At 46.0% G+C, this 17,949-nt stretch overlaps 2 protein-coding genes across 3 annotated transcripts in view; one reads left to right on the top strand and one right to left on the bottom strand.

The window, feature by feature from the left end:
* Positions 1-300: 300 nt before the first annotated feature.
* Positions 301-17,949, bottom strand: part of FABP6 (fatty acid binding protein 6) — an 83,604-nt gene continuing 65,955 nt past the window's right edge. Inside the window, exon 8 of one of the 2 annotated variants that reach the window (XR_007890820.1) lies at positions 301-714. The gene's annotated coding sequence lies outside the window, so the exon portion shown is untranslated. Of the gene's footprint in view, positions 715-791; positions 1,913-17,949 lie in introns of those variants that run through there. The other variant, XR_007890819.1, reaches the window with a different exon arrangement.
* On the top strand, positions 7,141-15,565 carry C1QTNF2 (C1q and TNF related 2). The gene is made up of 3 exons (XM_051631511.1): positions 7,141-7,346; positions 11,851-12,099; positions 13,434-15,565. Exons 2-3 carry the CDS (start codon positions 11,859-11,861, stop codon positions 14,045-14,047), a joined length of 855 nt encoding a protein of 284 aa, XP_051487471.1. The 5' UTR covers positions 7,141-7,346; positions 11,851-11,858; the 3' UTR covers positions 14,048-15,565.

Raw genomic sequence — 17,949 nt, 5'->3', positions numbered from 1 at the left:
TATAGAACTTGATTTTAAAATCATCCCAGCGCTTGCAAAAATATGACCAATATTTGATCTGGGGGTGGAATTGTTAATGTAACCAAGTACCAGGAAGGAAAAAATGTGTAAAGTAGAAATCAGCTTTTGCAGAAACTGCTTCTATGTTTTCACAATAAGGATTTAGAGAGGGAAAAATATTAGGGATGTGTTTTTCCTTCTGCTGTACCAGTGACTGATGTTTCAAGTTTCCACATCAGCTCCTGTCTTGACCTTTTTAGGTTGTGGATAATTTCAAGGAAAACCTGCTTTTTTTCCACAAGTCATTACATGCAATAAACATACATTAAATCACGTGTGTGATTTCACAGCCACTTTGAGGGCTGGGTATTTTAATTCAGCATATATAGCTAATAACAGGAATTCTGCATTACCCTGCAATGTAGCTCTGTATTAAAACAATCTGTGACACACTCAATGATGATAACAAATTTTAGGTTTACTGTGTTCCAGAGATCTTCTGCTATGACCTGAATGCAGACTGTCCTTGGATGATTTTTCTGAATTAGCTGACTTGGAATGGTGAGCTCATAGTTCTCAGGGCTGAAGCAGTTGAAGTTCTGGCCAGCATGCCTCCAGCTGCAGAGATACCAGCTGCTGTCACCATGGCCAGTGCCAAGTTCAGTTTGAGGGAAGATGAGGTGTCAGAAGGGTCCATGTTTCCAGTTCCTTGAGCTATTTAGATATACAGGCAATTAAAAAAAACAGCACTGAAAATGAATAACGAATAAATCACCAGTCTAGGCAGCCTGTAAAGTTCAGATTTAAACTCTGTTTAGTTAAAGGTTAAAAGTACATCAATTTTAGAAGACAATATAACGTGTTCAGTGCTATAGAGGGATCTGTTTATTACAAATAAGCTCTCTGAATTCCGCCTTAAGCATACTCACGTGGATGGATTTGGTTTTCCCTGCCTGAAGACAAGAGTGTAACTCCCCGGCAAGGCCTGTCTGCTCTGCTAAGAGCCTGTGGGGGCGACAGAGCAGTTTCCTCTGGTGAAGCAGAACAGCAGCTCCAAGGGAAAAAGCATTCAATAGTATTTGATTCAAAATACAGTTCCTTGAGCTTGTGAAGGATGCAGGGTAGATCTTGTCTGGATCAGTCTCAACAGTTAAAGGACAAATAAAGCTTAAAACATGTTGTCCTATTTATATCATAAAGGTTAAATGTTAAAGAACATTGTGGATCTAATCATGAGGATTAATTTTCCTCCATCTGCTTCCCCTTGGATTTGGCATGCAATATGACTGCATATCCAAAGACAGCTTCCTATTGCACAAGATTTTTTTTTCCTCTCCAAAATGAATTTGAAACACGTTTGTAGGCTAGCTTGGGCAGGAACAAACACAATGAAAACAAAGATACTCAAGCAGAAGCAGCTGAAGTCGGGAGCTGTTTTTCACATGCTAAAAGGTAGGAGCCAGGTGAGAGGCAATTCCTTAGCCTGATAACACAGATGAGTCAAATTTGCAAATCATAACACAAGGCAGACCCTCCCAGCACAGGCAGGGTAACTTTCTCTGAATCTTGCCCTTGATAAGGCTCATAAATTAATTTCTCAGCTTCCTTCTCAACAATTGTTTTCAATTGCCTCATTTTTCATCCCATTGAGTCCTGGTTGTCTGAGGCAGTGTCAGTCTGCAAAGTCAGCTAGCCAGCTGATCTGAAGACATTGGCACTTTTAAAATATGTAGATTAAAACCTTCTCCTTTGTTTTTGATGAAAAGTTTAGCACTCTTATCTTTCAAGGTGTGCCAGAAGGTAGTTTTCTTTTACTGTCTCTTCACATTTCTTTGTAATTGGATCTTTATGGCTTTCCTGAGCGGGTTAATGGAAGAGATGCACTGTTCTGCCAGAGCATAATTGTTTTAGGCTGTTGAGGGATCAGAAAAAAAGCAGGAAGAATAGCAATTAGTTAAGGAATAAATGGATTTCAACTAGAAAAAGAGACAGATTTTCTGCACCCCATAGTGCCTAGTGCAACCCAGTAAGTGCAGTTTTCCCAAACCCCTTTTGGTTTAACTAGTTTCTTCATTCAGGCCAACACACCTGAACTATGTGCAGGCAGCCCCAAATTGTTCTGTTAACCCTCCAGTTTGCATTTATTTTGCTGGATGCAAACAAATTAAAAAATCATACTCATTTAAACTACTTATTGCACATGAAACAAATTTGTTCACATCTCTTAGGTTACTCAACCAGAAGCCCCACCAGGGTAGCAGGTAACAATGATTTTTGCTCCTGCAAAATACCAGCACATTTCAGAGCTCAGTGGAACAGAAAAGAAAAAAAAAAAATCACTTTCCCTAAGAACACCTTGATCAGTGGACAGGCTAGCAAACCCAACATTTCCAACCCACAACATCTTAATATTGCCAAAGCATTTTCGAAACAGCCTCCATGCAGCCACTCATCTGCACAGCAGTTGGGGCTAAGCACAGCCCTTGGCCTGTTGCTCTGCTGTCATCTCCCACCACATCTCCTATGAGTGAGAATTTCTTTCAGATGCTTTTACAGCCATAACACATTTGCACATGCATTTGTCCTCAATTTTTAATATAAAGATAGGAACCACAAATTTTACTCCAGCACGGCCTCACAGCAGAGTTTTACCCCGTTGCTGCTGCAAGGGGTTTCATTTTTTAACCCATTCACAAGCTGCCTCCACATATGCTAACAGTGCACTGGGGAGGTGGGTGCTGGAGCACCCTGAGGTTCCAGGGGCCTCCTGCAGTGCCCCATTAGCAAAGCCACTGTCACAGCAGTGCAGTGAAGGAGAAGTTTCCTCATAGTAGCTCCTGGTTCTGCACATCCTGCTTGGGAAAGGGTTATGCCATCAGCCCCTGGGCTGCACCAGACCCAAGCCAGGGGAGGAAAATGGTGCCTTCAACTGGCTTTTGGGTTTGCTCAGCTGTCCCTTCTTGCTTCAACAAGTCTCATGCTGGGCATGTGCAAAAGCACTGGGCTGCAGGCTTAACACCCCTGAGGCAGCACAGCCCCACAGTATAACCTGCCAATGTACTAATATTTTCTCACTATTTTAGGAATAGCTGAAAGACCATATTTAGCAAAATATCAATTCTCAGAACAGAAAAGCCACCTCTAATGTAAAATTGTCTGTTTGGAAAGCAGCAGCAGGAGAGAGAATTTCATCTCTACCTTCACAGACTGTCACTGCTTGCATGCAATGTAGGTAATATTGCACTTGTTCCTGGGGAATGCTGTTTTGCCCTGAAGGACAAGCACTGTTCTGTCACATGAGAGATATTTCTTGCTGGCTTTTCTGGCTTGGACAAATGCTACCCAGCTACTGGGATTGATGATAATGCTACAGACTCCAGAAGTAGGGCTGGAGTTTTTTGTATTTTGGGAAATACAAGGCATTTTCAGAAGACTCTTTTCTTGTCTAACTATGGTATTAGATATATAGGCAGGAGCCAGACAGATTGCTGAATTTCACTTTGAATTAGAAGGTGCTTGAGACAAAAGAAAAAACCCCAACCTTAACACATCTGTACTGTGCTTGTGGTGGCTCACTGGTGCTTGGGCTGGTTCCCACTTCCCTCTTTCTAAAATAAGCTCTATTTATTTTTATCTTAATGGGTTAGGACTGCAGTTCCTGAGCAGAGCTAATGGTCTCAAGGGCATCCTTTAAGTTTAAACAGAGATTTGACTCATTTTTATGGGGGCTTTTGGAGAGGGACAATCACTCTCTGAAGACTGCTCACAGACTTGCAAACTCCTTTTAGGCAGGGCAATAAAAATTACTCAAATCACCATTCCACACTAAGCCAGGAGGCCTGTTGGGTAGAAAAATGCTTTTTCCCCTCACATTAATATCACCCTAAAATATCCCCAAAGCACCACCACTCATCTTTGAAGAGCAGTACACTTTCACTGCCATTGCCCAGAGCAATGGGAAGGCCTCTGGCTGAACTGCAGCTATTTTGGCATTTGCAGAGTCATTTTATTTAGTTACAAAGTCGTTGCTGCAAGGTTGGCATCTGCAACAGTGAAACATGCTAGTGCTCCAGAAGCAAACGAGGGAAAAACCTTCCTTGCTGCAAGGCAGTCCTGTCCTGCCAGTCACCACCCACCCTTTAGGCACTCACATTTCTCACCCAAAGCCAAAATTACACTTTTTACTCTGTAGGTGCTGGATGATGCACCTTTCCCTGCCACACAAGCCATGCATCCCCCCCAGTGAGCTTTATCTAAAGGATGTGAAGTCACAGCGTGTTGTGCTGGGGACACGTGCAGGGGACAGGAGCAGCACCCAGCCTGGGTGAGGAGCATCTTCCAGGCTGGTGTGGGGGCTATGAGGCATGGCACAGGCAGGACAGGTTTGTGGCCCAGGAGGAAGCACCACACCAGGCCTCAGCAGCCCATCCACGGTGGAAACCTACACCCTCAGCCCTACACATTTCTGTGGGGGTCTCCTGAGACAGACACCACCCCGAGCCAGCCCCCCATGCCGCAGCAACAAGCCACCTTCCTGTGGTGGATGGTGAAAGCCACATTAGCCACCGCAGGGAGGCTTTTGCTAAAAAGCTGCACGGAAGGGACATCATCTCATCTAACACACCCCTGCAATGTCTAGCTGAAACAAAATTAACTGAGAACTAAGTCTCAGGGCTTCTCTGTTTCACTCTGAAGGGGCAGTTTATTTATTTAACAAAGCATGCTGCCAAACATGTTCTTCAGCAGAGCTGCCTGGGACCCCGGGTGAGCTCGGCTCGGATTTGCAGCACAGACATATTTTCCATCTGCCTGGCAGGAGCTTCCCAGCACTGCCTCTCCCCAGGCTGCCAAACTAGGTCAGGCTCTTGCTGCCTTCAACTTGCTGTGGATCCAGGCAAAAAAGCACCAGTAACCACAAATCCCCAGTCACACCTGGACCTGCCTGGCAGGACAGCTGTATTTTCAAGCATCACTTCATCCCTGGCCCTTCTCTGGCCCATACCCCAGCACAGCTGCCATAGGGCAGGTTCAGCATAAACATAAATGCTTTTTCTTCTCAACATCATTAGTGTTTGGGGAAAGGGCTGTGGCTTCCCAGGCCAATCCAACTGCCACCCCTGGCAAAGCCCACGGGAAGTTTTCATCTGGCTTCATAGTTAACCTGTGGCAGAACCTGTGCACATGCAACACCTTGAGCCTTTTGGCTGCCTCCAGCCCTGCACCCAGGCCAGAGAGGCCCTCCAAGAGAACTGTGTTCCTATAAAATTTATGGTAACAGGCAAAAAGTGAGAATTCGTATTCAACTGATCTCAGAGCTCATGTCTGGGAGTGTCCCCACTTGAGCTCACCCCAATACCAGGGGGCAGTGGGGCTAGGGGCTGTATGGCAGCTTTTCTAAAACAGCCCTTAACCCAGCAAAATTTGTGATGACTGCACGGGTTTGGGGAGGGGAGCTGTTCTCCTGGGGGTTGTTCAGTGGCAGGGAACATTGCTGAGCCAGCTGGAGGTCAGGGCACCAACTCTGAAGGAGCTCTGTGGGACCATTAGCACAGCACAAAAAGTCCTGTGCTTCCTCAGCCAAACATTCCCACCCCTCCCAGGAGCTGCTGAACTGACTACAGCTCACAACGCAAACTGTATACACACTTCATTTATACTTTATATCTATTCCCAACATGTTCCAACAGCAGATGCAGAGGAAAGCTTAAAAACAAAACACACACACAACACAACAGCTCCGATAAGGGTGAATTCTGGCAAAGTAAGGAGTCATAATTCCAGAGTGCTCCAAATCAGCCAATAACCTGCACTGAACATAAGATTTACTGGCTGGAGAGCAGCAGGGAAGGATCTGGAACCTGTCACTGAGGACACACCTGTCCCAAGCTCCACATAAGATCCCAGCTGGAACAGAGCAGGAACCACACATCCACACCCAGGACCCACAGGCTGCAGCCAGGATCACCAGCAAGGCACCCTGTGCAGGCAATGACAGTCCCAGGGGCATCACTGCCCTCCTGGCAGGGTGATGGGTTCCCTGTATCCTCCCCCACTGCCAGCCCAAGCACCCGAGGGGCCAGGCTCTGTGTCTGGGTCACCCTGCAGTTGCTGTTCAAACTCTCCCCTCCGCTCCTTTAAAAAGACGAGTCTGGCCCATAAAACCCCAGCAGCATCACAAAGAATCCCACAAAATAGGGAGGGATGGAAGGGGAGGGCAGGAGGCAGTAGGGTCAGAAAACTCTTGAACCCCCATTCTCCTGTCTCTGCACTCCCCTGGAGGCCATCAGGGAAACACTACCTTTGGTCACATATTTTCAGTCACAACGCATTTGCAAATTCTGGGTTTAACAGGCTCGTTTAAGCCTGGACACCAAGACTGCTCAGAGCTATTGCACCAGAACTTGCTGCTGCAAAGTGAGGGGTCGGGGATTGACTGCAACTCAACACTTTGGTGCTGGCACAGCCAGCTTTTCATCCTGTGACTGCTCAACTCTGGCTTCACCCACCACTTCCAGGGTTGCTCCCCTACCTTAAACAATTTCCAGGGGGTTGTAAATACTTTGCAAGCTTAAAACAAAATCTCAACCCTTTCCAAAGACAGAAACATTCCTGCCCTACCATCTCTATGGCAAAGTCTGCATTTTGCCTCACACAACCACCTGAACCAGCACTGAGGTGGATGCAGCTTCCCCTCACAATCTGCATTTGCAAAGCTGCTGCTTCACAGCAATGTCTTTTATTTCAAGCCTAGAGTGATCTGCCATTCCTGTTTGTCTAAGCTGTTTTAGAAGCAAGTTTCCACCCTTTGGACAAGATTTGATTCCCTTGCTCCAGGACCAAGACTGAAAGTTGTTCCCCAGTCTGATCCGTGTTACCCATCCTCTTACAAGTTCTGCTTGTTTGCAGGCAGTGGCTACAGCAGAGAAACACAGAACCAGTCAGAAATTATCCAGGCAACTCCTGAGCGTCTCATATGAGGCTGCAAGGGAGACAGAAAGGGAAAAGCTCTCCAAGCATCAAGAGCTTTCCAGCCATATGTGCGTAAAGATGCCACGTGACAGGGGAAGAGGCGCAGACCCATTACACAATAATAAAAATATGCCTTTGGCAACCTTGAGCCAAAGCCTGGAGCTGCAGCAGGAAGCCAGCAATTGGAGCAAAAAGGAGTAAAATGTTAATAAAATAGAAAGGCTAGAGAAGTCAGTATTGCACACCCCTCAGAAGGACGCTGCTGTGGCAGGACGGGGCTGGGGCTCTGCGTGTGACATGATCTGCAGCAGAACATCTGCTCAGACTTGTGCAGGTTTCCAGCGCCTGTCAAGATCTCACTGAAGAGATTAGTCTTGGTGAGTAGATTCACTTTTCCTTTTTTTTCCTCCCTCCTCTTAACCTTAACTTTGAAAACTTACCAAATAAGGTCTAAAACACTGAGCACTCAGGTTTCCAATGCCTGTACAGGAATCTGCAAAGGCAACAGTCAACAGTTAAAATTAATCCTCCAGGAAGAAAACATTCCTCTGACTTTTGCTGGGAGCACCCATCTCGTACAGCAAAACCACAGCCTCTCCCTTTGTGCTGGTACCAATTACCAGGTTCTGTAACAGGGTTTTATCACAGAGCTGGGAAGGGTTTGCCACAGGCATCCCTAGCAGCCTAAAGCTGAGGCACAGAAGAGGCATCACTGTCACTCTCCTTCCTTTCCTTTGACCTCACTTTGTGCAATAGCAGATAACACGTTAAACTCAGCATCTGGTATCACTACTTCATTGGCTTTTATCATAAATTAAATGCATTCATTTCAGCTGCTGTCACCTGCAGCACACCTTATTTTATCTAAATCAGCCTCATGTGCCCGAGGGCTCCTTGTGCCTCCACCCTGGTGGTGCTACAGGGCAACCACCAGAGCCGACAATTATGCTCACAGCAACAATGGATGTTTTGAAGACTAATTAAGAGGCCTTGAGCTACAGTGGGAAATTGTGAAGCAGGACGATGTTTGGGGTTTTTTTTGTTTTAGAAAGCCCTGAGTATTGAAAGGATACATAGCAGAAAGTCTAAGTTAGTTGTTCACTGCTGGGTCCCCTCTCAGGGTAGTAGACCATCCTGCTCCTCCCTCCCCCCAAGCAGCAATTCCCCCCAGACTCCCTTCTCTTCTCCTCTGAGCTTTTCCTCCCTGCAGGCAGGGACACGCCACCACTGTGTAGCTCCAGCTACAAGGAGCATGGACAGAAAAACTATTAGAGAGCCTAGGTTTGCAGTTCCCCTCCACAAATGCTCCATGTGCTACAGAAGCTCAGGGGATGCTCAGATTTCACCAAGGAGGGGTCAGGTTCAAATCCTGCTGAGTGTACACGTGTCTGCTTCAGAACAGGCTGTTCAGGGCAGCTGGGGAGTCATGCAGCCCACCCACTCCTGGCATTTCTCCATCCTGAGGAAACCTACACCCCCATCTCCCCTCCCCAGCCCCTGCATCAGGGAGAGCCAGGGTGCAGGGCAGCCTCTGCAGGGCTGCAGAGAAGGACTCAAAGTCTCAAGAAATGACAACAAAATGTCCTAAAACAGAAAGAGAGTGTCTCATAAAGGCCATGGGACAGAGTCAGAACATCCCATATCAGAAACATTCTTGCTTTGAATCGTTCATTACATTTTATGACATAATTATAGTGAAGGCCTCTAAACTTGTGGCTTGTTAAGAAGTGAAAAGCCAGTAAACAGCTCTGCATGTTCCTCACTTGCAAATCAGAGACACTCTGTCTTTATTGCTTTACTTTATACTTTCTGTAACGTTGTGCTCCAGCTCTAAGATTCAGGAGTCAACATATTCCAAAAACACTAATTTCCTGGTTTACTTCCTAATAAGTATTCCCCAAAATTACCCAGTGGGGATCCACAGCACAGTTTTATGGAATACATAGATCCCAGGGGATACCCTGGACCCTCAGCAGCAATTTCCATTGATCTGGCTGCAGGACATGGTGCATGCTAGTGAACAACAGGGATCAGTCATGGCCAAAAAGTCTCCAAAACCCTGTTAACAAAGCCATTAATTAAAATGTCATGCAAAAAGTAAGACCTCAGCTGATACTATGATGCTTGGCCCCCAGTGCCAGGCCTGCTGCCCATACTGCAGAGAGGAAAGATGCTAATCTGTTTCCAATTTGCTTTTTGGAGTTCATCATACATTCTACATGGAGGAGCAATTTTCCTTTTAAGGTGGAACAGCATGAGGTTTGTTTTCTTTCAAACAGATTTCTTTAAGAGGTTATTTATAGATCCTCTTGTGAATGTGACTGTGCTTTGCATCCCACATCACAGAAGTGTGTGTGGGATGAAATGTTCTTGTGGAGCTGTTAATTAATACCGACTCAGGAGCTGCTCCAGTGCATGGCTCCAGGTAGTTGAATGTTCCTTGTCTACCCAAGTACCAATACCACTAACATCCCAGCCTCGGGGTATTTTGTTTGCCAGGTCAACTAGCTGGGTTGTCTGAAGGTAACAGAAGTACTCATGGTAAGAGACTAAAAGAAGGAGCTGTCTTTCTGCCCTGTGCTCCCTCTTGCCCATTTTCCCTCTACCTGAAGCAGTCCCAGCTTTTTTCCAGGTTATTCTCCACAATGACATTTTTTCTTGCCACAACTTACTAACATTATCTACCTCCAGGCACCTCTCTCTTCTCTTCTGCCCTATTTAATGTGGTTAGTGGAAAGCAGGGATGGAGCTTTCTTTAGGACCTCCCAACTCCACAGACATTTTAACATTTTGTTTCCCTTTCCATCAACCAAAAAGCCTTTATTCAACTGTCCACATTAATACTGGCTGGTGATTTCCATCTCATGAGGCCAATGAATTAACACTTTCCACCAGCAGCAAATCAACTTAGGTATAAGAAAAACAAAAGAGCTAAAGAACAAAATGGCTTAGCAGCCAAATCCAGCCCAGAGATCTGTTTTGCATTTCCCATTTCTCTGCATGTTCTTAATCACACGTGTTGCAGAACTGGGGAGCTCCCATTTGGCATTAATATGTAGCGTATTGCTCGCTGAATTTGGAGCATGTAATCTGCATTTCTGCTCCCTTCAGGAGCTGATACCAGGATGAGAGCACTAAGGCCAACATGAAATTTATACAATACTTTAAGCATCTTATTTCCAGTGCAGAAGTTAAGCAAAATGCTACTGCTAAAGCCTCACGGTATTTGGCTTAATGCCACACAGAACCTTGCCTGGCAAAAAAAGCCACCAACAGACTGAAAGGTCTGGGATATCCCAGCTCATCTTTTACTACATCTGTATTTAACTACAAATCTGCTCCAGAACTAAAGCTTGAAGAAATAGGTGAAAGGCAGTTTGCTTGCTTCTCAGTCCTTGCTTATATTCTGTATTTCATTAGAAGGACTTCAGGATGTGATATGAAAGCCCATGTAAATCAATGATTCTTAAAATATTTAACTCTCCACAGCCAGAGGTAGCTGTAATAAGGGAAAAGGCTAAATTTCACAAGCATGTTTTCCATCAAATAAGAGTGTGCACCTCTTAGCCTGAGGGTAGGAGTTGCATCAAAGTGATACATGGCTAATTCCTTTAGAAAAAAAAAATCCTTTAGTTTTACCTTGATCTCTCCTAATCAAAGGCCAACTGAGCAAACAGTGAACCAGCCAGATTTGTATGGGGGAGTTTTAGGCTTCATGGCTCATTTCTCCAAGGGCTACTTCAGCTACAGAAGCTGAAAGAAAGAAATCGGCCCAGGGGATGCCTTTCCTCCCCCATCAGCTTGTTTCCAAATTCATGCAATTGGAAAAGGGCCCAACTCCATCAGTCTCTCCCCTTGGCTGTGGTCAATGCCCATCAGGGATCACCCTCTGGGATGCTGGTGGCCATGTTCATAACCTCCCTCTCCAGAAGAGCAAAGGGAGGAAAATAATCCTCATCCTGGGCAGGGGGAGGCCTTCTGCTCTGGGGAAGGAATGGCAGGAGCACCTTTACCCATGGGTACTCAGCAACTGATGCTGTAGGGGACATTCTATTTTACTGTATCTGTAACTAAATTCTATTTTGAGTGCTTCTAATACACAGAGTCTTGGGGGGGTGATGCATGAAGACAGGCTCTCAATCAATCATCCTGATTTTGAGCATCCTCTCCAAGCTGCTGGTACATCTGAGCATTATTTCAAGATGCACTGGAGTTACTCAGGAGCTGCACGTGGAGCACAGCTATTTCCAAACAGCTCCATGTGCAGAGATCCAGAGGGATATTTTACTGTATAAAAACTACCCTGTATCATTAACTAGCTAAGAGGCTCGATTCACACTGTCAGGCAAAACACAGTAAGGACTGCCCTGGCCCAAAGTCTCCACAAGCCCATCTCCTAAATTCAGCCCTGCATCACACAATGGGTTTTGTGCTTGGTAAGGAGCCCCAGTGGCCCAGCCACAGGGCAGGTCTTACTGGGAAAGTTTACACCAAAAGCCTTTACCCTTCCTCCCCTCCGCTAGCCCCAAGCAGCTGCTTTCTGCACCCCTCTGCCACTGCTACTTGTGCTTTAGGAGAAAGGAGGCCCAGGAAACAACACAAAATGAGGGATGGTCACACTTACAGACCTAGAGAAGAACAAGTTTGAAAATAAAATAATTAAAAAAAATTGTTGAACCTAGAAAACTCCATGAGACAAATCCTTGAATTCGTGTCACACCAAAACGAACAGCTCTCCCAACCTTGCCAAAGAAAAAGCCCAACTATCTCAAATTTTCCTGGAAGTCTCTACAACACACTGTCCCAATGGAGTGGACACTGCCATACCCACATGTCCTGGCTACCACATGTTAACAGCCACATCCCATCTCCTCTTTACAGGCTGCACCATGATCTCTGCTGTCCTCCTCCTCTGGACTGTGCCCTGCGTGGCAAACCACATCCTCGAGGGCTTTGCCAAGGGAGGGCTGCAGGAAGGTCCTCAGTTGGCATGCAGCCTGCCAGGACCCCCCGGGCCACCCGGCCCCCCTGGTGCACCTGGGGCTCCAGGGACAGTGGGCAGGATGGGCTTCCCAGGCAAAGATGGCAAGGATGGCAAGGATGGGGATAAAGGCGAGCACGGCGATGAAGGTAAGAGAAAAGCACTTCTTAACACAACAAGGGTAAAACACAAAAGCAATAGTGCAACAGTCCAGTTAACAGTAACCTGTCACCCCAAATCTGAGCCCTGTGACAGACAACATCTCAGCCAGCTTCCAGATATCTCTACTCTCCCCTCTCCAACATCTCACACTTATCAGCTCCTGCCAGGAGGGGAGGGGGGCTCAGCCTCACGTTATTTGCTGATAGCATCTTCATGCTGTATGTGATTTCTGTTGGCTTCATTCTGTTATGAAGTGAGATTCTCCCTGTTCCAACGTATGCTCTCTAGATGAGAGAAAGTGGTGGTGTCTGACTCCTGCTCTCAAGTGAAACTAAGTCAGGGGAAAAAAAATTAGTACTTGCCCCGGAGCCCTCTGGCTGGGTGACAGGCACTGCTCTGACCACACAATCTAAATCGAAGCAAACAACAGCCTTTTTTTACTTACTAGAACTCTCCTCCACCTGCAGCCTTGCAGTCACCAGGCAGCAGAACCAGCTGTGGTGAGGAAGCAGCGATTTCCCGTGTCCGCACTAGAGTGCACTCCTGATTCAGCATAACCACATCGTGCCAGAGCTGCCTCTTCCTCTCTTCTCCCACCCCCGAAACATGGAATCTGGAAAGCAGATTTCCACCCACAGCTGCATTGAAATGTAGTCTTGCTACTGCATGTCAAGAGACAGGGCATAAATCCCCATGAATTTTTCTTGTATCAGACTCTACCACAATCAGCAGCTTCAGCATCACTGTGACAACCCAGCTCATCAACTCATTTCCCATCTCAGGACAGGCCCTGCACCAGGTTCATGACTGACTGGTTCATCCCACAGCCAGGCTGGACTTTTTATTACACCTAGAATTATTTTTAACATTAAATTGTTGTTTAAAAAAATGTGAAAAAAAAAAAAGATAAAAGAGGAGAGAGAGGAGATCAAAGTACCCCATCTGCTCAAAGCTAGGTTCCAAAAGCTTCACAAACCTGTTCCACTCTTGAAAAACCCAAACACCTAAAAGCTTGTTCATGGCTACTTTTAGAATTAATTACTCTTTTCTCAAGTGAGCCAGAAAATTGAACCAGCCTTTTGGTTTTTAAAAGGGACAGACTGTCCTGCTCCCGAGTCCCATTGTTAACGTGCCAGTTACCTACACCTAACATCACTTGTCAGTCCTAACAGATGTCCAGCCCCAAGTGGTATTTCATCAGGATTCCCACCAGCAAGTTTTTCCTCCCAAATGAAAATACACCCCTGCAATGATACAACCCCTTACCATTTACCATATCATCTCTTTCACTGAAAAATTTACAATATTATTTGTCTTCTAGGTCCACAAGGCAGAACAGGAAACCCTGGCAAGCCAGGACCAAAGGGGAAAGCTGGTGCTATTGGCAAGGCAGGGCCACGAGGGCCCAAGGGTTTAAAAGGTAATCCTGGAAAAAATGGAGCACCGGGAAAGAAAGGGCCCAAAGGAAACAAAGGTGAGGCTGGGATGCCAGGACCCTGCACCTGTAATGCAAACAAAGCCAAATCTGCCTTCTCTGTGGCTGTCTCGAAGAGCTACCCAAGGGAAAGGCTGCCCATCAAATTTGACAGGATCCTGATGAACGAGGGAGGACATTACAATGCTTCCAGTGGGAAATTTATATGCAGCATCCCAGGTATTTACTACTTCACTTACGATATCACTTTGGCCAACAAGCATTTGGCCATTGGCTTGGTCCACAACGGGCAGTACCGGATCAAGACTTTTGATGCCAACACTGGGAACCACGATGTTGCCTCTGGATCCACCATCCTTTCTCTGAAGCAGGAGGATGAGGTGTGGCTGCAGATCTTTTACTCAGAACAAAACGGGCTCTTTTATGATCCCTACTGGACAGACAGCTTATTTACTGGCTTTCTGATATATCCTGATCAAGATTATCTCAATGAAATATAGGATTAGAAGCCAGACTCTGGGAAAAAAATAGGAAATGCATGAGACCTCAGTCCAGCAAATTGTAGCCTGTACATGGATACAAGTGGGATTATCCTACAATTCCACATTTTTGGCACTAAAAGCCTGTATTGGCTATTTAGATATTGACTTGATGTCATCAACACAGGGTACCAGGACCAGCAGGACTCACCTTTAAGCAGCCTCATGAATCTCTAAATCTCAAAGCCACCCATTTGTTTTCTGTAAGATTGCAACATGCATGGACATGTAACTCAAGTACTAGTGCAGGGTGCTTTGAGTATTATAGTACTACTAAAAAGCATGGACACCAACAGCCATTCCCTGGAAGCTTAGCTCAGAAGTGCCACTGATGCTAAAGGTAGTACCACTGCACTGCCTCCCCCTACACCCCTTAATGGTAATAATACTTGTTAGTACAGTTACATTTTACCAGCTACTTAGGAGGCAGGAAGTTGTCAGCTACAGTTGTAAAAGTAAGAGCAGCTCTCAGCCTCAAAGCAGTACTAATGAGCAAAGGCATCCAGTCTAAATAGGAAGTGACACAAAAGAGAGATCTCATTGCTAAGGTTCCAGGTAAGACACGAGCTGCTGCACTGAGCATCACTGGTGTTCCTCAGACTTCAGTCTTGATGTGCCAGTGCTGGAGCCCTGCACCTGTGACCAGAGCCTAACCTGGACAGTGCAAGCCAAATATCTGTGGGTCTTCCACCCATGGCACAGGGTGAACTTTGCAGGTAAGACTCAACTGTAAAAGACAGCGTGAACCTTCACACCAGAAACAGCCTCATTAATAACCCCCTTCCTCTATCCCCACCAGCCTTTGCTGGAACTCATGCTGCTGCCAAGATCCCCCTCGAGGGCTTACTGCTACAGATAGGGTCTGTCTTACTGATGCTTTGCTTTTTCATGTTGTATATCAAATATTACAGATGCTCCAAAAATCAATTGTATTGTTTTGGGAAAACAAACCAAAAAAAACCCACAAAAAACTACAACAACCACAGAAAAATCAAAAGCCAAACTTTTGCTCAACTGAGATTTTTGCTTTTGCTAAGCCAAGTTTAGCTTTTTTTTCCCTTCCTCCTCTGTATCAACAAATACAGGAAATGCTCCAAAATGTTTCACTATTACAAGAGCAAAGTTCTCCTGCTATAAAGCCACTCAGTCTGGCTGCCTTGCCCCAGTGTCCAACATTCTATAACAGGTTTCTGTCTCAGTAGCCAGACTGATGGATTCTCTTCCTCACTAAGAGATGTATCGCCTTGGTTTTCCAGTCATATTCTCACCTCCTTTATCACTTGATGAAAACTCATGATCTTCCAGTTCCTCTAATCCTCATATTTGGGCATTGAAGGAATATTCCATAAGAACAAAGATTTTTTTAGCCTTACTTTTACAAGTCAAAATATTTGCATGATTTTTGTGAACTACAGTAACTGTGTTATATCTTACCACAATATTTTCAAATACATTTCATAAAATAAAGCTGAACAAAAATGCTGCTGGAACACTCTTGATATTTATAAAAGGGGTATCCCAGAGGGTATTTCAAAACTGTGTTACAGATTCCACAGACATTGTTGGGTTTGGCTAGCGATGGATTTTGTAGGGGCTGGTGTAACAAAATTCTTTCCTCCCTCCTGGCCTAGCAAGCCAAGGAATGCAGTTTTCTGCTCCCTCTGCAAGAAAATGTACAAGGTGGAAGAATAAGATCTGGCCATTCCCCTGAAGCTGCTCAGACAGATGGCAGGTCCCTTCGCTGACTGTGAGTGCTCAGCTAGTGTATTTCTCTTTCCAAAACTCACTCATTTTGAGTGTCATGGGGTACATTTTTGCAGGCAGTTTCCCAGCAGCAGCAGCTGCTTGTCCCTCAACACCCAGCCTGGCAGCCCAGGAGCCAGTGGGGGAAATAGCTCAGTCAAAAAGCAGTTGAGTTGAGCACAGTGTCTGCCCCAACACAGGTCCCCAGAACCCGCACATGTTAGAGGAGGGTGCCTGAGGGCAGTGGTGGGACATAGGGGAGGATGTTGCCACTCAGCACCACCACCCAGCTGTACTGCACCGGTATGGGAAATCACATAGTACAGCTTTAATTAACCCAGTAGCACTCACAGCCCACTGCTACCCAGAGAGATCTTGCTTCCCTCCTCAGTCTTCCCCTCTAAATTCAATGCATTGCCAATCCCCAGAAGTGGGTATTTTTCAAGTGTTTTTTTATTTATTTCCTGTTTGTTTGGGGTTTATTTGTAGTCAGGTTAGTTATCCACTGATTTTATGAGCTAAACCCACTTGGCACAAGGCAGGTACCAGAGCTGGGAAGTCACCACAGGGAATATGCCTAAGAAGAGGAGGGTGGAGGGGAAGCAGCAGTGAGTAATTAGATCAGCTCAGCCACGGTTCTTCCTTGTTATCTCCAAAGAAGGCCCCAGCAGGGAGTGTTTCCTCCCAGCATCAGCCCTCTCAGGAGGACACAAGCTGGTTTCTCCAGATGAAAACCAAAGGAAGTTATTAACTGTCTGGAAAACCACCCTTTTTGTCCTAGTGAAAAGGAAAATATGCAAATTAGTCTAAAGTCCGGAATATAAAAATGCAAATTATAAAGAGAACCACTGAGTGCTCAGTTCAATAGCACTTGCTCTCAGTTTGGGGCCTCAAGGTTCATCCCACAGGAGCAAACACGACCACTGGTCCCAGCCTGCTCCTGTCCAGGGAGCTCAAACCCCAGCCCTGGGCATCTGCTGGCATCCAGGACTCTGAGCAACAGAAAACCCAGACTAATAAAATACAGCAGGCAAGAGGGAGAGAAAAATCTTCTCTAGATTGTTTAACCTCCCATTGGGCTGAAGTAATTTAATGATACCATGTATTGTATTTCTGTGAAAGAGGTACAAGCATTTGCAATGATACATGTGTGTTCCTCTGAAAAAGACTGATTTCCTCTTATGATGCCTTAAGAGCAACTTGCAAGCTAAACAAAATGTCTCTGCTCAGCCCAATCCTGCAATAAGAATCACCCCTAGCAGCTGTGGGCACACCTCCTCCTGCCTCCCCCAGGAGAAGAGGCAGGGAAGGGCAGCTGGCAAGGTAAAAGTGTCTGGATCACTACAAAGCCAACCACTGAAATACTAAAAGGGGGGGAAACCCACTCCCCCCCCAAAACAAACAAACAAACTCAAAATGAGCTCAGACTTTAGAGAATTCTAAAACTAACACATTCTGGTTTGTTCTTGCATCTTCAGGCTGCATTTGTGTTTGTGCTGCCTTTGTCCTCCAGCCAAACAGCTACTTACTGTGTTTTTAAAATGAAATTGAGATTTACTTAAAGCCTTTTCATACCAAAACCAAAAAGTTTCTGGAAAACCACCAAATAAAGAGCCCTGGTTTTCACAGGTAAGCTGTCTCAAGGGAGCACCACTCCCACACAGGCTGCTCACCCCAGTGCAGATGCCTGCACCTCAGGCATGGTGAGGGAAGAGCTGGGAATGGTGGTAGCTGGGCAGGCAGAGGCCATCAAGAAGGAAAGAGAAATGTCCTGGCTGAGCAGGATGCCATCCACCATCCTTGCACAAGACCTGTTATGTTGCAGCACTATCCTTCACTGCAAGTGTCAGAGCTGCCCTTTGCACCACACTCTGGCTCACAAGTCCCTCTGACACACCCAGTGTGCCAGGGCATGGAGGCAAGGAAAGCCAGGAGCACCCACCTTCAGTGATCAGTTAGCAACAGAGAAAAGGCTCAGCATGGACCTGGCTGTGAACACATGCTCCTGCCCAAGTCCCCTCCAAGGCAGAGGAGTGTTTCTATGCCACAGGAATTCATCTCTGCTCTCTCTCCCATGTCCATCCCCCTTGACATGCAGACCAGGCAAATCACTGCCTTCA

The sequence above is a fragment of the Apus apus genome, chromosome 13, assembly GCF_020740795.1.
Source record: "Apus apus isolate bApuApu2 chromosome 13, bApuApu2.pri.cur, whole genome shotgun sequence".
NCBI classification, from domain to species: domain Eukaryota; kingdom Metazoa; phylum Chordata; class Aves; order Apodiformes; family Apodidae; genus Apus; species Apus apus.
This window is presented reverse-complemented; position numbering and strand designations above follow the sequence as displayed.

Excerpts from the sequence above, each read along its gene's own strand:
- C1QTNF2 (XM_051631511.1), top strand. The coding sequence starts at position 11,859 with ATGATCTCTGCTGTCCTCCTCCTCTGGACTGTGCCCTGCGTGGCAAAC. Across the intron at positions 12,100-13,433 it reads AGGCGAGCACGGCGATGAAG|GTCCACAAGGCAGAACAGGA; the intron begins GTAAGAGAAAAG and ends TTTGTCTTCTAG.